Genomic DNA, 22850 nt, shown 5'->3' with positions numbered 1-22850 from the left:
AGGCACCAGTCATAGCTTGGAACCAAATAGGAGCAGTTCAAGTAGACAACTCTACTGTTTTCACACCTATCCGGTTACTGATGGGATTTCCTTTCAAACTGTGTGATACAACCTCCTATCTCAAAACAAGCAGCACATCCTGGAGGCAAAGGAAGAAGTGACTGAATCCTCCTTTCTCAGCTGAGCAGCAATCCCAAAAGACAAAAGAGGAATTATAGAATAATCTGTAGGCAAAATTTTTCATGACTGCTAAAAACTTATCAAAATTGGAAATCAGACAAAATGAGGGGAGAGAAGTCGTCTTCACTATTTCTATGCCTAGGGATAATAAGAAATCACAACTGAACTCACCTGCTGCCACAAATCTACTCAAGAAAATTACTTCTCTAATAGAATTGTATTTCCAGCCTTCGTGCTTGCAAGCTAAGCCTAGAACTATTAACAGGCTGCAAATCATTGCTTGCATGATTCTAGAGAAATGACTCAGATCTGTAAACTGCCCCATTAATCTCAAAGCAGAGCACTACTGAGTCCATGTCCATGTTGTGGAAACTCTGGCCTTTCTCCACATACAGCATAAAGATGAAATTTTTGCTAACAAAGCACTTGGTTGCAGTCAGGAACTACATTAACTCCCCCACTCTACAACTGCTCCCACTTGCAAACTTGTCCCTCAGAGGGTGACTAACCTGCAAGACAGTTCAATGAGCAGTAAAATGTAAAGAACAAAGAGAACACAGGTTTTGTCTGCACAGAAGAGACAGAAATATGGCCTGGTGAACCGATCAAAGCCACCGAGGAAAGGGGGATGTGTGTGTGTAGGGGTGGATCCAGTCTCTGACACAGGACACCCAAAACACTGCATTAAAAAAAATAATCTGTGCAGAACAAATGACTTTAAGAGCATGATAAAACCACTGACCAAGAATTACAACAGCTGAAGACATAAAGGATTGAAAATCATTTTACATAGGGATTTTCTTGACTTATTTCCACTACTCAGATGGGATGGCTGTTCGAAGACCACATTCTTTAAAAAAACCAAAAGCACAATTAAAAAAATGTAATTAGCCTTACTCATTACAGTTAACTTGTGGATAGTTCATACCCATATTCTCATGTCTACCTTGGAAATGGAAAATAAGCCTCAGTTTCTGATAAATTAACATTACTGTTTTTACCTACATACATGGTTATCAATTCTGCGGCTCCTCACGGCTTTGGATCATGGTTGAAAACAGAATTTCAAGAGAGAAGCAAGTTTCTGCTTTGGCCTAATGGCTTATTTTCCATAAGAAATTTGATATAAACAGTTACTGGGTTTTCTCCATTTACTTTTTATAGTCAATGTTATTGCTGGCCAACATAACAACAGTATTCAGAATTTATTGTGTTTTATAAATCTCGCAATGACTTTCCTGTTATCACCTATCTTCATCTCTCATTTATGAAAATAAACAGATCTTTTAGTTCATTTGAAAGACTAACTCTAAAGGCAACTAGCAAAAATCTGGATTACATTAGTTGAAAGAACTATACTGAGAATGCAAACTTAGCTAGTGCTTTAAACTCACAATGTATATGGCTAACACCCTGGTTAAAACCAGTGCAAAAAGTCCATGTATGTTAAAGAAAAACATTTCCCCAAACAGAAAGTAACTAGCTGTTGACTACCTTTCATAGTCTTACTGTGCCAGAAACATCCATAGTTAAGTAATAGACCTGTTCTTTCTTTATACAATTAAATTTTTTAGAGTAAAAACAAATTTAAAAAAATCAGTGCCACAGTGTAAATATATATACTAAAACATACACTAAAATACCATTTATATATAAAAGGAAGTGTTCAGAATCCTGTAAAACCAGGGGAAAAGCCAGCCTGTCTCCCCTACTATCCAAAATTTTCTTAAAATAACAGAAACAGAAAGACCTGGGGCAGGCAGGCTGGCACAGAATGACTTACAGTTTTCTAATTCTCTGGGTAGGTAAGATGTCATACACTCTATTACTTAAAAGCAGGCAGATACAGAACCAGTCAAATGACATCCAATAGCTTTAACCTCCCCTGCCTAGACATGTGGAACAGTCGCCCCTCCTCTTTCTTCTGTACTTTGTATGTGCATTTGTAACATTTAAGGAGATTACATTGGCCATTTTGCCACTTTGAAAGGAAGCCTAAGTTAGATATTCAGAGGGCTTAAAAGGCCCAATAAAAGGTACAGTGGTTATTCTAATAAATAATCCAGTATATAATCTTATGTGTGCCAATAATGTCATTTGTATTGAAGGAACTCCAAGTACGTCTGTCATTAAAAGATTGTGCAACTGCAGCAGCCAAAGATGTTGAAATCAACATTCTACAGCAGTGGCAGTAACTTCAGAGCCATGTGCCAAAATATGATTAATCACAGTTCTCTGGGTATTTTGGTAGTAACAGAAGAAAATAGCTTGTCATAGAAAAGAAGTATGATCAATTAAGAATGCCATCAAGCCCCGCCCCCCCCAGCACAACCTTCTAGTAGCATGAATACCACAGCACTTACATATGCAGATTAACTACCAAGATATAAATTCTATATAAATATAAAGGACAGAAGATCAAAACCGTTAATAAAAGAGCATATGGAAAAGCGCATAAATTCTTCCCTAAGAAAAGCTCATCTGAGATTATGCACATCTGAAGGAAACACAAATTGCTGCACATTCAGACAGTCAGCAGAGCTGCATTTCTACCTGACCACAATCTGGAGTGGGAGGAAAAGAAGCAGAGGCACAGCAGGTTCTTTGTATACTACACATACTGGTCAGGTTTATCATCCCTTCACCTGCAAATCAAGTCAAACACATTATTCTGCTAGGACTGCACTAGTCTTGACTAATCAGATACTGCTGCTGTCTGCAGCTACCTTTACCAGCCAACTTGATGGTGCTTGGTGGAAGTTAATACAATTCTGTCTGTCTAGGTGATGCCTGACAGAAGTCAGACTGCTATAAAAGTTCTGACAATCTCAAACCTGTAACTGCTTTTTTGTCCCCACAGGACAGAAACTAGTATCTTACAAGGAAGTAGGAAAACATCCATAAAGCCCTAAAAACTTAAATGCACAGAACCATTCTATTTTAGTTTTACATTATTTCCGATATGACAAAGTTCCAAAAGACTTCTCTGACTTAATTCCCCCACAATTGTCAATAAATTGCCCCAAATATTTCTCATTCTCCCTATATGAATTAATTGCCCCATCTTAGAAGATGACTACGCACAAATACCTATCACTCTACTTGCCCATAAAGGATCAATAGTGAATTCTTTACCAGCTCTCAAACTACCTTTGTTTCTTACCCGAAAAGTAAAACAGTATTGATTAGGTCTGTCCTAAAGAATCTACAAAAAAGAAACACTCTGAAAGCTGGAGGGGCTGCCCAGTCTTCAGGATTAAAACGATTGGCTTCTTGCCTCAAACTTCAGTAAGGATCTGATCCTGGGAAACTTCAGCAGCAGTTTACAGAGGTGTTGAGACCTCTTTATATAGACTACGATCATGTACAATCCACTACTAACAAGATTCCTGAAAGTGAATGTGTTTTGGTGCATCTTCAAATTATCCTTTCCATAAGGTACAAAGATACACCCTGGCATTTCTTTAGTACTTCAGATAATCATGATATGAAAAAGAAGTTGGCTTTAAATTTAAAAGCAGTAAAAAAGTTTTATGAGTCATTTAGAATACATAAAGTACTACAAGTACTGAAATTATTGTGATCTAGAATAATGAAAGTACTATAAGCAAAACCATACCTTGGACAAATAGAAATACTGGAACCAAAACCAAAAGGCTTTAGCTTGGTAAGAGAGCCTCACTAGAACACTGGTTAGAACAAATACAGCCTATTCCAGACAAATACACCAAAACACATAGGAACGCTGCTCTCTAAAAAGCCAGTTATAATCTTAAATGCAAAACTAATGTAAAAAAATTCTATAAAGCACACAAAAGGATTTTGTATTCATATTAATATATAGCTTTATTATTATACTTTCAAAATAGCTAAATTCTTCAACCAACAATAAGTACTGTTCATCTCACTTCAGGATTCAGCTAAATGTTTCAGTGATTCCAAAGGCATCCATTCAGTCAGCCCTACAAATCAGTATTTTATTCTTATTGTGATAGTACTAATATAGTTTGTATCAATTCAGTACATGCATTGAAAATCCCAGCAAAAACCCTCAATGAAATATATAAGAATTTTTCAAAGCCATCTGAAACTAAAGCCATGAACAGAAACTTAGTTCTACATATTTTGTTTAAAGAAATTAGGTACTTACCCTGTGTCTTAGACTCAAAATTTATGAGAAATTTCAAATTAAAATACTCAGTCAGGAGTTTTTCAGAACGATGCATTATACATAAGAATAGTCAATTCTTTTTTTCTTTTTCTTAAGCAATTCTGTTCAAAAATTGAATATTGAGAGGTTTCATGTAAATTTCTAACAATTGCTTAACTAAGGAACCAAGTCTTTTCCATAAAGCAATCAAAATGGAACACAAAAGCAACTAAAACTAAAAAGCTTAATAAAATACTTTTTTTCTACCCACGACTGGTGTAGACCCTATGACAGTCAGTAGACAAAAAATAAACACTATATCATTAATTGTGTTAATAATTCACCTATCTGTAAATAAGAAGTCAGCCTTACTCAGGGTTAGATGAGGTCAGCCATATTTCTCTAGTAAAATATTATTTACCTCTAAAGAATACTATTTTCAAACAAAGACCCATTCCCTAATCAATAGTAGACTATTTTGATTGTTTACAAAGTCAGTCTAATTAATATTTTTCTGAAATTGTTTTGGTTCCTAAAGACTTTATATAGCCCTAAATTTACAGTTCTTAACATTGATTCCAGTATTGGATATTCTATGTAATAATGCTTCAAACATGCAATGCATACTAAATCTGATAAAATATCTTAAAGAATTATGAATAACTATTGTTGAAGTAACCTCAAGCTTTACTGCAAGGAAGAGCAGATAAGATGGGGGGGGGGGGGATAAAACCCAAACATAAAACCAAGTTTCATTTTATGTCCTTCCCCTATTTATGTGAATATTCTATGCAGCAGAGGATAGAAAAGCAGAAGTGTTGTAAAACCACAGATATGACAAAGTGGTTGTTTCTCAATCCTTGATGAATTTCAAAAAATTAAACTGTTTCAGTGTCATTCATCATTTGTTTAAGACTGACATCATCCTAACAGGACACACATTGTGAAGAGAAACACAAACATCTCCAGTTTAAGTTTTTGCTTTTTCTTTTAAGAACTCATTGAAAGTGTATTTGCAATTTCTAGCCCTTGACTCAACTTCCTGATTTGGCCAGCAGCTGGAAGGATGTTAATCCAAGAGTACGAGAAAGGAAGTGGTAAAACAATATGCTCCCAGCCCTGGCCTCTACATGCTCACAGAGAGAATGGATTTTGAACCCACTGCAGACAGTTGGATGTGGCATGTAAAATAAAAACTGTATTTCTTTCATTTAAAACAAAGCAGAAAACTGCTTAACAACAAACCAACCTGTGCCTTCAGCAGCTTCGTCCTCTATCCTTCTGTCCCCATCAATACCCCCTCACAATTCCAATTAGCCTGTGGCTACTGCCTAATCACATCTTAATTCTTCTCGTTATGAGTGGCACAACCTGCAGCCAACCAACATTTCCATTCCTTCTGCCCAGCTGGGGCAACATGCAGAGCCACCAAATCCAAGACGGACTTCAGGAATGACGACAAAATCTGTGTCAACATAAATGCTGCAACATGAAGTTCAGAAAGAAACACACGGTCCCATACAAACACGCACCTGAAAGGAACTGGCAAGTACTTCAGGACACTGCTGTTATGACACTGAAGCCAGGAATAGAGGACTTATTGGTTTTACTACCTAAGAGCTTGTTTCACAGAAAATGATAGTCACTTGGTCAAAAAATGAAGTTCCCAGAAATTTTAGGACACTAAAGATATAAAAACCAGATTCTATCCCAGCTAGCCTCCTCATGCAAGTTAAATATCTGACGCTGACAGGCTGTTCCTGAACTTCTTTCCTATGTTCAGTTTTCTCCTTAGAAGTTAAGATAAATTTTTAAAGTAAGCATACTAGATGTACAACATCAAATCATCCATTGCTAGAACACTTTAAGCAGTATATGAGGTTGCTGTGAAAATTTGACTTTTCGTGGTCCTCAGTGAACTGCCAAATATGAAAACAGATCGCTCATGGTAAACGTATCATGCAGAGCCCATTTATAATGCTTTAGCACCTATGACAAAGGAAAAAAAAAGACAACCTTTTGCTCCAAGTACTTGATTTAGTCTGTTTTAGTGTAACTGAAGGCCTGCAACATCTGCCAGCAAAAGAAGTTTCTGTTAATGATAACTATCAAGATCTCATTTCAAAACCTTTTTCAAATGCAGAGCCCTGAGAGCACAAAATGACAGAATGAAATGAAAATATATAATAAAACAGAAGTGACCAATACTACTTAAGTAGAGACAATGCATAACAGTGATAAACAACAGCACTTTTCTCACAAATATCCCTGCTTAGTTTACAAGAGCTTAGCGTAAACTGTAACACAGAATATTTTTATGTAATGCTGGGGGGAGCACAAGCGTACACACCCTAGGGGATAGAGCTTGCGGATCTAACTGACACTGAGGAAGGTTTTAAGCCAAAGTACCAAAAAGGGGAGGTAGCAGCACTGTCCCTTTCTATGTCAGTGAGAAATTGGTTAAATTCAGTGTGAAACCACATCCGTAACAGATTGAGCTGAAAGGAAGCTAGGTTTCTGTTTTTAACCTGTTTGCAAAGCAGAAGCTCTTTAAAAATTACTACCATAGCACTCCTGAGTTCCAATTTTGGGCTGCAGAGTTGAGATGATTTTTTTTTCCCCCCAGGCTCTGTCAAAAATCACATAAAGGAAACAACGTTTTCCTCCCAACAGCCTAACCAGTCACACAAGTAACACATTCACCCCATGAGGTGAAGAAACTGTCTTTTTTTTTCAAATCAATTTGTTATCCCAAATATTAACATCCTTTTCCACAACACAAGGGCTCAAAGGACTAAAAAGTCTTCCTCTGTGTCTTCTCCCCAGTCTATGTCATCAATTCTCTTTTTAAATCTAGCAATACAAGATCCTCCACCATCATTTATTCTGCTTATTCAAAACTGTGAAAGATCATATCCAGTGACGAGACCTGCTGCTATTGCTGTAAAAAGAAGTAAAAGTGCTACAAGAAATTCCCAGAAACCAAGAGAATATTGTTTCATGGGCGCTGGCTCTGTGGTAGACTGAGGAAAAGCTAAAATACCATGATGCAATAATGACTTGACAAAAAAGCTCTGTGGAGACACTCCATAGAAAATGAGACCTTAGAAGCAACAGCAGCCTTGCTTATATGCCAATAACCAAAATTCAGGTGATGCTGAAGTATATGCTTTCTTAGTACCATCAAAAAAAGCTTCCTTCAGATTCTCAGTACTTTGCAAAATGCAGAACTTTTATCCTAACCTAGCAAAAAGCAGTATTTGGCCCTCACTGTAACATTTTAACTTCATCCAGACATTAATTTCACCTGAAGCTCCTATGTCTCAGCTGTAGGAGAACAGACTATTCACACAAAGCCACAGGTACCCAAACAGTCATATGTAAACTAGTGAAATACTTTTTCAGGGAAGGTGCTTCACATTTTGGGTGGGTTCTCCGTGCTGCTATACATTTAAGACTTCATACAGCACATCACAGGATTCATAATGAAACCAGAAGCAGCTGTTGGAATTCTGGGAAAGGAGAAGAAACTCATAAAACTCTAATTACGCCTTCCATAACTCATCTTACTCAAGTCAGCATGAAGAGAGCAGTGCTTCAGTACTGCACAGCTGAGAAGTCATTAATGCACAGAAGCAGCAGTGGAGATTTTAACAGTGGGTGGCATTTGAAATTAGCTGCCAAGTGGATTTGACAGGTGTAAAGCCCAGCTGCTCCTCCCCGCCATCATAAGAAAAACACCAAGCAGTTGCTTATGGATGGAAGTCTTCTGGCACAGCTTTCCTCATTCTGGACAGCCACCATTTGGATGGAGGACAAGTACCACACTGACATCCTTCCCTTACTGCATGGACTCTCAAAAGGCATAGGTCAGGGGATTTCTTTTAAAATTTTTTTTAATATATAAAAGTATTATATTTGTGTGTATCTCTATATACACACACATATAAATACACACACGCACATAAATACATACCCACACATATATAAAATGTATATATTTATATTTTAAGTCATAATTTATATTAAGAGCAACAAATAGACCATGAGTGACCAGACTGATGGAGATACACAAGGGGCACTGCAGGCAGTGTCATTTTTCCAAAGCCGAAGATCTGAAAGTTGAATTTCCAAAATACCATGCTGAAAGAACCAACTGCATCCACGTGCCTATATTCTGCTCACCACTGTATCTCCAAAGTTGAGCTGATCCTTCTAGTTCATTGAAGAAGTCCAGACAATCTAGAGACCTACCAAGCAATTTGTTTTCTTCAGCACAAATGGAAAATTTATTCTTATAAATGCTATGAAAAAGAAATAAAACAAAGACTTAGGACTTCCCAGTCAATTTCAGAGGACCCAGCGTCGCTCTTTGCTTTTATACCTGATGGAGCTGTGGAGTAGGTCAACACTGAAGCTGAAAGCATGACTGCAGTTCAGATACACCTTGATCTAGTTGGCTAGGGTATCAAAGGAGTATAACCATATACTGAACCAATATAGGTTTCAGCACCAATTATAAAATCAATATGCAAGCAGTTATCCTGTACTGTGCTCCCTGCAACTGTGGCTGCTCTGCTTCAACTGCCTAGCTTGAATATGGAACCTGGAGAAGCTTTATGTCAATCCTTTACAGAAACACATACAAATCATTACCAGCATTTCATTGCTGTCTGTCTTCTGAACAGGTGCAAGTGACAGAGGCACACTCAGTTGGGAGTACTGCTTAGTGGTGCAGCCGAAGAACACTAAACAATATCTAGCATTTCATTTGCGTAATCCTTGGAGAACAAGAAACACTTTACCAGCAGGAAAGAACCTGAAGTACAGAGACCTCCAGGATGTTGTGACATACTAAAGCAGCTTTCTCTAGAGCAGCTGCCAAAATGGCAGCTCCCAGGCCCATATGATCAAAATGACTTGTGCTTACTGTTATTTTAAGGCTAAAGTCTAGAAAATACTCTGTTCGGTTTGTAATTCTAACACTCCTGTAAATGAATTTGAAATTAAAAACAGATCTTAGCATAACACTTAACTATAAAAAGTATTTTATGTATTTTACATATGGAAGCGTGCTTTTACAAAACTAAATCCTTTCAAATAAAAAAGGAAGGTCTCCAGTGCTTAGAAGTGCAAGTTTAACAAAAAGAAATTAAAACACAAAATTTAAGTACAAGCTTGCCATTAGCCAACACCTTGAGACAAAAACCCTCTGGAACAAACAATGCAGTAAAGTGCACAGAAAGCACCAGAGCCACATACAAGCCAGCACTGCAGTGAGGCTTTCCACTCCGTCACTCATTTTCAGAGTGGGAATCCATAAGACAACACCCATATTTCACAACAGAGCATTTGGGGAGGCAGATTTTAGTTTATTGCTGTTCATTTGGGGCACGTCCTGGGAAGGTAATGGCCTCTGCTTGGAACGCTGTGTGGAGAGCAGTGGCTCCCAGTAAGCAGTAGTTTAAAAAAAGCAAGTGCCAAAGTACACAGGCGGGATGTGGTACTGCTTGAGACATTTATGTTCTGTGGGAATATTACAGTAACATACTCTCCAGCAAAGTAATCTTTGAACCATCTCCAAGTGCTGTTTCTGCATGTTACTGTCTTTCACAATGCAGCAAAAATCAGGTCATTTATGCTCTGCTGAGTCAGTTACTTAAATTTTCTCTTCCTCAAGCTCTAAAGTGTCTTAAATCTTTTCCAAGAAGCTGACAGTTTCCAAGCAGTTTCTCCTCTGTTGTATATATCTCATCTTTACCCCAGATTAGCAAGGTATACAAGCACTAGAATTCTGATGCAGGGAATAGAGAAGCCAAAAAAGAAAATGCACTGTAAGTTTTTTATTGTTTTCCCTGGAAGCTATAGCACTTCCTCCCCTCAAATTTGAAATATCCTCAATTTTTACTTATTATTCGGGCTCAGGAGACTAGTCTTCTCTCTGCCTTGCTTTCCATATACACAGCAATCCTTTGTGAACTTATTTCTTTTTACTGCTAAGTATTTTGATTGTCTGCTGAGGATTTAATCACAGTATCTGGCAGCGTATACCTCTATTTTTCATTGTGCAGAGGGAGGAGAACAGGCTGCAGTGAAGTAACTGAATATGCAGGGGGAACGTTAGCAGTATCTACAGAAACTCCTGACTTTGAAGGAGATCAGTCTGATCCATGGGACCAACATATAAAAGAGAAACTTACTCAGAACTGCTAAAATTAGACCATCAAGACAAGGAAGAAAACAAATCCTTGAGAGAGTGAAAAAGTGGTAGTGCGTCACAGTGTAAACAGAAATGAACAAGGGACCTGTTCTACTTTCCATCATCATGCCAAAAATAAAGAATTTGATTTGTCTCAAGAATCTCTGGAAGCTCTATAGAAGCTTGTTGTTCAATCTGTACACTTTCTTCTCTAATCGTGACAGAAATGCCAATAAACTGGCACTTTATAAGTATTTGCTTTATAATCCAACACAATCAAGCCAGCTGAAACAGAATGCGGTCAAGCAAAAGGACTCTGCAATTGACAGCTGGGACAGAGGGGCAGGGAGGGAGGGGGGAAAAGGCTACATAAGGTCAGAGGACAAGTCTATCCTCCACATGCCCATGAACACTTCTACACTTATACTTTACCACCAAGTACCCTAACGTGCACTCAGCACATGAACATATGGGCTCACTCACATCGAACCAGAACAAACGCATCCACTACCACCCAGAACAAACCTCATCTCATTCTTCTACAAGACGACCTCCTCATTAGCATGATGATCAGACTGAAGGCCCACAGTCCCACAGGTGCCACTGGCACTGTCCACCCTAAATCAGCTCCAGATTCTCACAGTGGAAAAGAGTTAGTCATTGCCAACGAAGACCCACTCTTTGTCCCTGGTTTTGTTATAAGCCTGGCTAAAGCTCTATATTCTTGCAGAGCCCTGGACAGAGTCCCAGGAAAGATTGTTCTCAAGCCACTGGTTTAGCAATGACTTCACTTGTTCCAAGAAAGAGAGACAGACAAACAGACACACACTCTTTTTTTAGTGGGGGAGTGTGGGAGAGGGTAGATTGAGCTGCTTCCTGCAGCTACCCTACCTTAGGAGACAAGCATATTCAGGATCTCCTCATGAAACACATTTTAGTTTTCGTATATATACACACTCTTCAGAAATATACAATTGCAGGAGAACCAGTTCTTTCTGTGTGCCAGCACCAAACCAAGAGTGGTAGAGTTATTTCAGACCTTTGTATTAGTTGAGACCATAGGGCAAATCTGTTGGTTTGACAAGATGAGTATTGTAAAGCTAGTGAAGTACTGTCTCCATATTCAAACAGAGAATTAGTATGGATTCTTCTGATTTATTATATATTAATTTATACTGAATTCACAAGCAGCACTGTTTTATTCATAGGTATAACAATAGGCAACACATACTCTACAAAACAAACCACACTCAGTAGAACACACGAAACCCCTGACCCATCACCCGTGCCTGTATGGAACTTTCCCAGGCACCAGCTTGGCCCTGCCAGCTAAATGTACCATTACCTAGTCTTGGTTTTCAACACATTAGACTGAGTCAAACTGTCTCCTCCTTTGACATCTACCCTGCACAAGACTGACAGTTTCTTCCAAAAGGAAAAGGCCAAATTAAGGTAATACTTTTCCTTTCCCTGTTCTACAATTGTCCCTTTCTTGTTGCAAGTGCAGAAGTTTCTCCTGTGGGCTCCCATTCAATGCCTTCACTTTTCCTTATCTCCGATTTCAACCCTTTTCTTTCCAACCTCTTGTATTCTCATAGGTCCTTTTCCTGAAAGTACAAACTTGCCATATCTATCCATCTTAAACTCCTTTAATCTTAATTGCCTTTTCAATTACCACTCCTCTCATTTTCTTTCCAAGATGATGGTACATGCCCCTTAAAATGTCTGTCTTGAATTTCTTTCTTTCATTTCTGTCTGTAGACCTTCAATGATAAATTTTCATTTCAACACATCATTGAAGTTTCAAAAACCCTCTTCCCAAGCAGAATTAAGAGGAGGCACTCAGTCCATACTTTCCTATGCCTTAAACATATAAAGTTGATCCTGTTAAAAAAAGTGAACTGCTATCTAAGTTTCTACCATAGTGTCTTCTCCTAGTTAGTCTCTAGTAGTTTCTAGCAGTTAGTCTCTAGTAGTTTCTTCCACATTATTCTATTATTCTCTAAAATATCTCTAGCAGCTTCTGTCCTCAGTACTCTCTTTTTCACCCTCTACCCTTTATTTCTAGATATTTTAACATGCAATTAGAGACGTAGTAATTAAATTTGAACTGACAGCTCACTGAAGCATTTTGTTCTGCCCACATTAAGACCTTGGCTCCAATTTGTCACCCTGCCTGCACACTTACTTCCATCTCCCTTCTTGGATGCTGAGGGGATATGATCGTACTCCTAAGACCGAACTGTATCATAGGCATGATTTTATCATTGATCTCTAACATCCTAGTACCCAAACTATTTCTGCCTCAGGGACATTAATTCACTCCCCCTAAAATACAACTATTCTTATCCACCCACAGATCAAAAATTTTTATCTATCATCTCAGTTACTTCAAAGTTGTTTCCTGAGGAATTAAAAAAACAATCAATTTTGGCTCATTTTTGAAGTACTGGTAGTTCTCCTAGCCCACCACTTTGAGCCCATCACTTGTCTCTTTTTGTACCTTTGTCTCACACACATACCTTGTTTACCGAACTAAGCCGATGCCTTCAATTTCAACACCTTATCTAGGCTACTTCTCTTATTCCCTCAGTGTGGAAAATCACACCACTCACTTCCACTGCCTACACTTCTTAAGTTTTCAAAATCCATACTTTTATTTTTTCCTACGCTACCCCTTTGGCCAAGAAGTTCTTTTCTGCATTGACATCTGTAAAGCATCTCCATTACTTGAGGTAAACAAGCAGCATCGTTTACCAAACATTCTCTTCGCTAACATCTAGGCTACATTTATGCTGACATCACTTATCACCATTGCCATTTCTTTATGCTTCTTGATAGTCTTTTCTTCTATGCTTGTAAATACCCCACATGCAGGGTAATTTCCAACTACACCAGTCAGCTAGGCTGTCAAGTCCTCCACTCTTGCCAGAAAATCATCTCACAAGAAGGAAAAAGCATTTGATTACAGCATGAACAAGCTGAGGCCCTACACTTCCTCTCTCTTGCACAGACTTGCGCAGCAGCCCAGAAACAGGTATCTGGTCAACGTCATCAGAGTGACCCTGATACAACGAAGCATGTTGCTGCCAACAGGACTCCAGGCTCATTTACGGTCAACTTTTCACCTTTGGCATGAATGAGGCAGGAACTCTACTCAAAGAAAAGATAATCTCATCACGAGAGAAACTGAATTCAGGGGACAAACTAACCCTCCTCTGTCACCGAGTTTCTAAACAGAGAGAGTGAGGCAGTATTTTTGATTCCCTCACTTTCTCAGTACCTGACATAAGAACCTAAAATCTTAAAGCACAGCTACATGAGATCAGTGGATGCTATGCTTTCAGTAACAGCTACACCTCAGGCATTCAGACATTTAAAAATAGCAAACATTTGTGACCACCTTGCATTCTAGCAATTTCATCTATAAAGTGGAGATTATATTGTAGCACACAATTGAGTAATGAAAGAAATCAGTAACTGTGAAGCACAGAGACACTAGACTGATGACTGCCCAGAGAAAGCCCCACAGGAAATTACAGACCTTGTCTTCTGATGAGGTTTGAACACCATACAGTAAATACAGAGTGTGTTGATCAAAGAAGAAAAGAACAGAAGGTGATAACCATCTAAATACACAAGCACTTTCCATTCACTTCACTAAAGGCAAAGACCCTGTAGAACTACTACATAAAATCTACTTAAACATTGCTTTGCTGCCTATACATTAGCATCCAAAACAAAGCTGTACCTGGAACTTTTATTTTGATATTTAAAATGAAGACAAGATAGTCAAGTAACTGAATGATTTTTTTCAATATAGTTTGCATGCATGGGAGAGATTGAGACTTTTCCTTTAATAACTACAGGAAGACTCAACTTTTCCAAAAAGTGTACATTATCACATCCACACTCAGGATTTCACGTAAAAGTGCAGATACTCCTATTGCTGTTTGGCAAATCAATTTTTTTTACCACTTTTCCATTGCTTTCCCATTTTTAGTAAGTCTTGTTTTGACAAAAAAAACCCCAAACCTTCATAAAGGTCATCCACTCCATTACACCAGAGTCTTCAGGTAGACTGGAAACAAAACCTAAAAGTATTATGGCAATTTGAGAACCCTCCCTGTTCCCCAAGGCTTGGCATGCTTAGTGCAGCTATTGATGCAGAGCAGAACTTTGAGAGGTTTCTATGGAAGGAATTTGCTCTAACTAGAGTTAATATCCTGTATCCACACTTTCTGTCAAATATGGGTTTTCTGGAATGGATGACTAGAGGGTTTGACTCAGAAAACAATTGCTAGAACATCTGTAGGCTGGCCAAGTACAAATGTTGAGAACTTGTCATCTTTAACATCTGGAAACTGTGACCCAACAAGCTATTTGAGCCCCACTTTGAACTATATGATTTCAATTTTTTAACTGTAAAAGCAGGAGGTGGCTCTTTTGCAAACCTTCCTTCTCACGCCTATCAGCTACTTCAAGAACATAAACATTAAAACAAAAATTTAAAAAATTGGTAAGATGGAAGAAAAAAAATGTTTCTGCCTTCTGCTGGACCAGCACAAGTTTGAAAAAGTCTCTACTGAGAGAAAAATGCAACTAAAACATTTTCACACATTAGCCAACAAAGACATACTTTTAACTTGTGGACAGGATCAGCAGTCAGACTAGAATACTTTCTAAAAATACACTCCTCCTAAACCCAAGAAGGATCTCTATCCTAGAAAGTGAGATTAAAAGCATGTAAAATAGAAGAGTACTTCGATACTAAGTTCTAAATTGCTAACAGATTTTTCAAAAACCTCATCTCAATCGAGAAGAGATGGGTGGCTTCAAAGAGCAAATGACATGACTCCCCAAAACTAAAAGTTTTTGCTCAAGGATATACTAACATGAAACAGAAAATTTGCCTGTACAAGCAAATACACGAAACAGCCTGAACGTCCAGAAAGTTAGCCTGTTTTCCTCAAGCACACTAGCACAAACATGAGGTTTGTTTGACAAGGTGAGTCAAGTAGAAATATTAACTGAAGAGGAAGTAAGTCCATCCTAAAACATCTATGTGTCTCTTCCACCACTAAGCTTTCTTGAACAGTCTGCTTCATAACCTTCAGCATGACTGTTCCAGCCACAGCTCCAGAAAAATAATCATGCAACAGCATTTCAGGAAGTCCATCAAGTGCTCAGAGATGAGAATGCGAAGGGAATATTCAAATGAAACAAAGATACAGCTAAAGTCTGGCGGGAAAAAACCCCACCCATTATCTAGATTCATTATGACTACAAATTTCTGAAAACCCAAAACTGAAGTTATAGATATTAAGCTTAATACCAAATGTATCTAATAATTCTCTTCACCATTTTGACAGATCTTTTGGAATTCCCTTTCACCTGCCAGTCTGTGAGATATCTTCCCCAACTCTCTACAAAGCAAAAATATCCAATACAGTCAGTTCCTGAAATCTCCTATTTATTTGGCTCTCCTGAAGACTTTGACAGCACTACTAGTTTCTTTGGAGAAAAAAGGAACACATGTTTATTGCTTATTAGGTTCTCTCATCAGATCTTTAGCATTCATCAGGTCTAAATCTAAAGGCATGTCAAAAACAGACACAACCTCCTTAGCAGTTCTCTCAGCAGCTCTAATGTTTGGCATCAGTCCAGAAAGAACAAGATTCACAAGTATCATCTCATAAACCAGGCAAGCAATTATCACTTACTTTATTGATCTTTGCTCACTTTTCTCATCTTTCTGAACTCTGACCTGAATTCTAGATACCTTCTTTGTGGGGGCTGAGTGTATCACAAGCTTAAGGGTTTAGTTTTCACCTTAGTTTCAATCCTCCACAGAGCAGTAAGATGTGTTGCTGATAAGGTTGTATTTGTAAAATGCTGACTATATAAAGTGTTCTAAATTAGTTTTATTCTGTCACTCAGAGACTAGTTTTGCAGTGGTCTAAGTTGATTCAAAAAGGAAGATGAGTGACTACTATCACTTCCACCCTTTCAACACAAACATACTTTATTAGTATTTTCTTATCCTTTTTTTACCCTCCTCCCCCTCCATGCTCACCACGTTCCACCACCAGTTAAGTAACCTAGACAGTTTCCTAAGACGGACAGAAAAGAGATTAAAATAGCTTAGTGAATGCAATTGCTCAAGTATCTTACCAATGCAGGCCATTGAATTTGCTTGATCTTTGATCCCTGAGTCTGGCTTGGGTCCTTTCTTTTCGCCCAGACCAGCTGGTACTCCACCAAGAAGGTTGCAAAATCTTCATAAACTTTAACCCATTCTCGCTTTTCCCATTCAAGGTCATCAAATTCCACATATACCTGGGGAAATTTAAGAACAGGAAAGGACATACATTATTACATACACACAGCATGTGTGCATCTACATGCACTTTCGAAAACATGTGTTTTAAAATTTAATGCAAGAGCTTAATATTACCCATTTTACTATTATGGTATTGAAATTATATAATCAGTTCCTGCACCACAGAAGAAATTTTTCTTGGCACTGCATTTGTGCTGAAGAAAGGAGGGTTACATTTGCTAAAACATTACAGTTAACATTGGATATGTTATCTCATGAATGAAAAGCGTAACACTAAGTATTTACTAGTATCATTCAATACATACATACAGATATTTACCTATCAGTAAATAAGTTTTAAGAATACTTCTCACTCTCAGTTCAAATACTTGTCATATAGTACAAATCAACCAAAGAAACACTGTTTCAAGAAAAAAAGCCATTTGGAACAGAATCAGAAAGGACATCCTGAGCCTGCAGACCCTGCTACTACAAGCAAGTGCAACACACAGCATTCAACAGAAGCAGCTCAGTTACTTGCCATTTCTGTCCCGGAATCCTGCTCCTTTGGAGGGAAAAAAAAGAAACCCACACTTTCTGTTTCCAGCTAAAATAATTTGGAGCCAGTTTGCAGCTATATGATCTTGTGCCACCCCTGTCCTGTAGGTTATACAGTTCTTCCCATCACAGTCTTGGACAACCACCATACCCTCCCCTCAGCTGCATTCACCAAGCTGAATGTGCCAAACCTTTTGTCTTCTCTTGTAAAGGGAAGAGGGAACTCTGAGCCAAAAAACTATCCAAAAGCTATCTGCATTAGCAAACACTAACTCTTCTAAAACCATTACATTTCAAAATTACAGAATTAAAAAAATCAACATAATCATTTTCTTTTCCAAATTATGAGAAAAATCGTAAGAAAAAACAGCTGGTGTTCTAAAAAAAGTCACCGCTTGTCACAAAAACCGGAGAAGATGCTTTGCTACCCTCCTGAATTTCAGTTCTCAGCCACACCCAAGACAACTTCTGAAACTGGAGTTTCTGCCTCTATCTGCTTCCGAGGACTTAAATCACTGACACAGAAATATTCTTGTCTTTTAAACTTTGGTTAATTTTAGGCCTGCAACATACTTCCTCGTCTAGACTTTCTGTCTCACACTTTCCAAACGTGTACTACATAGTGCTCCTCCTCATCTTGTCGTTCTCCCTTCTGTGTACACAACTTAAATTTGCACCAAGCCTCTTCTCACTCCCGTATCAAAATTCATCATCCCAGTTCCCCACCCCCATAGATACTCTTTTTAACCCATATTACTCCCATTCTGTTCCTATGCATTCCCTTCCTTTTCCCTTCCCTCTTTAAATCATCAGATTAAGCAGGTAACTTACTGCAGTTATTTTCTTCTATGACAGCCCATAATTGCATCTCCACTTAACACCTGTCCATACAAAATGGAAGAAAGTACTTTTTTCCCCTGTCAAGCCACACTCAGTCTATCCATTTATTTCCCTGTTCGCCGTCCTCACAACCTCCGCGAACTGCTCACTGCTCGGAGTAACTGCAGCCATTGCTCACTGCTCACCCGACTCCTTTTCATCCATCCCTTTACCAAATACTGACATCCGACCGTCCCTGTCATCGTGCACGCTCATTGTCACCAATATCATATTCACAGTCAACTGATCTTTCCACCTTTTATCTCAGATCTCATCTTACTCCTCATTTTCTTTCTTGCTAGGTCTTAATTGCTGGGTCAAGGTAGATTGGGTGCAGGACAGTTATCTGCATTAAATACTGTTCCTTCTTTATTTCCAAAAGGCAGAGCTTTCCCTATGGATCCACCACCTTGACATACGGAGTTTCTGCCACTTGCCTGCTGCCACTCTGACAGTTCAATTACCCTGGCTGATGACAGTCACCCCCTATCTCTGCATCACCTTGTTCATCAACACAACTACTCTTTTACCTTTTCCCTTTACCCACTGAACTCACTGAAAATATCAGTAAACCACTGCTAGTCTTTGTGGTGGCATTATAATCTGCCCTATAGGAACAGTTTGTATATTAAATTATCCTCTCACGTCAATTGTTCGTTATTAAGCTATCACCTGTAAGAATAACAAAGCAAGTAGAAAACAGCAGCAAAAACTCCAAACTAAAAATTGTAAATTGACACCCTTCACTAAAAAGCACTTTTAAATAACTTAATTTCTATAAATTATTTTTAAAATCCATAATAAAGTTGCATAATAATAAAGTCGCAATCAAAACAGAATTAACAGTAAACATAGTAATACTTCAAAGCACTGGCAGTAAAGCACGCCATATCTCAAATCATCTTAGTGGCAGTATCTTGTACTTGCAGCTACTTTGAACCCTTCTAAAGAGACTTTCTACAATTGATCAAATGACAAAACTGAAAGACAGCCTTCAGGGACAGTACAATCAAAAATCATTCTCTAAAGTCACCTCTCCTGGCCCCTCCCCCTGCAAATTCCACTCAATTATTCTGGACTGGTCAAATAATGTTATTTTAATATCTGAAAAGACACTTTAATTGGGTGGTCCATAACAGTAAGAGGTTAAGCACCAGACCTCACACAGCAGTAAATTTTAAAAAATAGGAGGCAAGAGGAATCAAGCGAATAAACATTTTTGAAAAACACAGATAAGTCTAAACCAGAGTTAGCAGTTTAGAAACCACCACACTGAAACATACTGTATCTTCTGGACACTAGCCAAAACTTGTGGATAACTGTGATACAATCTAGTGTTTGTGTGCAAGTTTTGCACCCCAAATAAACCGAAATCCGGTGCAACGACAGTGGGAGTTATTGCTGAGCTATCTGCAGAGTCTCCTGGCACCGTATAATTAGATCTTCAAAGGAGCAGTTCCAAGAAAAGTGGAGAATGGAGCGTGGCGCAGAGCCAGTCTGCCATTGCCCAGGGCACCATATTCCTCCTCTAGTACGATACACACACAACCTTACTTGGGAATTACTTCTGCCAGCTTCCACCACATTTAGGTTTTGATGCCAAGACTATTAACTATCTGCTGGCTTCTCAAAGTCCATTTTTGAAAGGCAGAAATAACACAGACGAAACAGAGCCCAATCCTTCACCCCATTCTCTTTTTTGCTAGGAAATACTTAAATCAGGAAAATCCATTATGAATTTTTCTAAGGCAACCATAAAGCCCCTGAAGAACACAGGCTTCCTCTTTCTGTGCACAGTGACCTACCGCACAGAGAAGAGCAGTATCCCAAGCAGCACAATTTATGAAAGGGAGTAAAAAGGGGAGAGGAGGAGGAAAGGAAGCAATCCAGCAACCTATGCCAACAAAATAAAATGCAGAGCCAAAGTTAGACCCCCTAAGGAGTGCAAAGGCTGAAAATATTTAATATTTCTTGCTTCACTGACAAAACTCTGTACAGCAAGAAACTCTACATTTGCCTCCCTAAATTGAGTTTTTTCAGCCAAATTTTGCTTCTTTGTCTTGTCAGCTATACAGAAGTTTGTGTTCCCAGAGTGGCTGAAGTCTTCTCACCACGTATGCATTCACTTGCATAAAAAGGAGATATTCCCACTGGGATGATATTATATTTATAATTGGCATTAATGTGCTAATTTTGTAACTCACTACTATTTTCCAACAGGAAGCAGCATAAGCTTTTAGCATGCTTTTCCAAGTAAAGCAAGACAACAAATTAATTTCCAATGTACTCAGCCAAACAATTGCAACAAAATATTGCTGCTTCAAAGCCAAAACACAACAATCATGGTGAAATTCTCTACATGCAGCACTGTGATCCAGAGTTTTCCAGTCACTTCTGCTCCAAATAAATACTCCTGACCAAACAAACTCCCAAACCTTTTAAAATGTCATGAAAGCAATGTTGACTTCCAGCAAATTTGACTTATAATGCTAAAAAGCATGTTCCATGCACCATCCACTTCCTTGAAACCACCTGAGTGGGTGGATGCTGTAACTCCCTCACGGTACAGTAGTGGGCTGGTTAGGGCTGAAGACAACTACAGCGTTAACAATCCAAAGGCTGACTTCAGGTTAGGTTTGCTCTAGCAAGAGCTCCAGGCAATACAGCTACAAGAATCACTAAAAACTTGCATCATTTGAAGGCCAAGTAACATCTAGTAACAAGGACAGAGTGCTGTATAGCATTTATTTACTAAGTTTCTAACCCAGTGTGCTAAAAAGATCCACACACCTGATCTGTATTTAATAGGAAAGAAAACAGAACTTGTTTTCTAAGGGAGGAGTGTACAGTTTCCCCTTTATCACCTAAAGATTGTTTGCAAATATTTATTTCTAGAAAAAGATCAAGCAATCTTTCTTAGGATGTTTTTAATAAGGCAAAGAAAACACTTCTACTTTTGTACCACATTGAATACTCTTTCATCAACACAAATTTGGCTACCGACTTCAAGGTGAGTCCCAAAGCACATCCCACTGGGTTTCAATCATAATATTTTTAAATTAAAAGAGACAGAATATTACATCATGTGCAATTATAATGCATACATACTTTAAATGCCCTTTATAAGAGTTGAGAACTCAAAACTCAGGTACTAAAAATTATCTGTGGAATTCAAAAGTCTTAGTTCCACAAACTAAAAGATAGACCTAAAACTCTTGCCATGTAATCAAGCATCAAAAACTAGTTGACAAGAGTTAATTTTCCAACCTTGTGATGTATGGTCAAGGTAAATACAAGAATGTAAACTTTGTATGTAATTTGGCAGAAATTTACTTGAAACTACACAAGTATAAAAAACCATGTTTCAATGGCAATAAATAAAATATTTTACAAGTTGTGGGGTGTGGTGGTGTTTATTTTAAAACTCATGGCACCATCAGAGGGGAAAAAAACAATACCGTTGGATGCCTCCAACACACACATAGTAACTAAGAGAATCAGAAACTACATTACAAGATGTCAGGACAAAATTCCCAAATTAGCAAATTAAAATACAAATCCAGATTAGTTCTTCCCTCCCCATATTCTCCAGTGCTAACTGCAACCTGCAAACTTTAATTCTGGAGCACATACATTTTATGGGATGCTTAAGAATGGCTTACTCTTGGTGCAGTAAAGAGGGTGCTCGGAGTTCCCTGGTTTTGAGACAAAAACAATCTACCTTCAGGAAAGAAAATCCAAGGAGCCAGATAAACAGCCAGTGCCTCCCCCTGCTGCCCGCAGAGGTGGATGGAGGTGGCAAGTCCAAGTATCCCAAACTGAATCACCACTGGCAGCGATGCAGGTTTAAAAGCGGCAGGAAGGTTTCTGAAGGTTTGAACCCAACACAACTCCCAACAGCTTGCTTAGCTCCGGTGGGCTTTCTTAGCTTGGTGTGTAGTTGAAAATGAAAACAAAGTACACTAGGCTCCGAAAAACTTCATCTACTTATTGAGATGGATGCAATTGCCAAATATCTAACTGATATAAACTAAAGCTAGTTTTAAGTACACAGGGAATGAAGCCAACAAGAGTGTTTTTGCAAAAATTTAGTCTTCCCATCCTGTTCCCAATATCCTTGCTTTCTTAGGTTTTTACAGTTTCTTTGATGGAAATGGCATTACCCAGCAGTCAAGTCTTCCTAAATATATGTTTAACTAATCAAATGCAATAAAAGCACAATTTACTATAAAGCAAAACAGCTTAACCCAGTAAAATTATTACTGCATTATACAAGTACTACCCATTTCCGCATGGAAAAGCGGTGAAATTGCAACCAAAGACAACAGTAGAGGTTTTCTGTTTAATGAAGAACTTGCAATGTTGTTCTGTGCTACCAAAACTTCCCCAAACCTCCACATTAGCATTTCATAGTCACTCCACATTAAAAAGAACTCTTAAAAGAATCATCATACTTTCTCCTTTATACATGGTAATATTACACATTCGCATTTTACAAACTCTTCAAACAGTACAGGAAAAAAAAAAGAGTATTTGAGAATACATTGGCATCAGTCCATACA

The 22850-nt window shown here is 38.3% G+C and overlaps 1 protein-coding gene across 6 annotated transcripts in view; it reads right to left on the bottom strand.

The window, feature by feature from the left end:
• The window catches only part of JMJD1C (jumonji domain containing 1C), a 165124-nt gene that overhangs the window by 94739 nt on the left and 47535 nt on the right, over positions 1 to 22850 (bottom strand). For all 6 annotated transcript variants that reach the window (XR_012629595.1, XM_074874317.1, XM_074874312.1 and 3 more), the window contains exon 2: positions 16704 to 16868. Coding sequence is in view for 5 of the 6 variants with exons in the window: in XM_074874317.1 (XP_074730418.1) it covers positions 16704 to 16868 (165 nt within the window). In the remaining variant the exon portion in view is untranslated. The remainder of the gene's footprint in view (positions 1 to 16703; positions 16869 to 22850) is intronic.

This window comes from Strix uralensis, chromosome 7 (assembly GCF_047716275.1).
Source record: "Strix uralensis isolate ZFMK-TIS-50842 chromosome 7, bStrUra1, whole genome shotgun sequence".
NCBI classification, from domain to species: Eukaryota; Metazoa; Chordata; class Aves; order Strigiformes; family Strigidae; genus Strix; species Strix uralensis.
The sequence above is the reverse complement of the archived record's forward strand: the minus strand, read 5'-3'. Positions and strand labels throughout refer to the sequence as shown.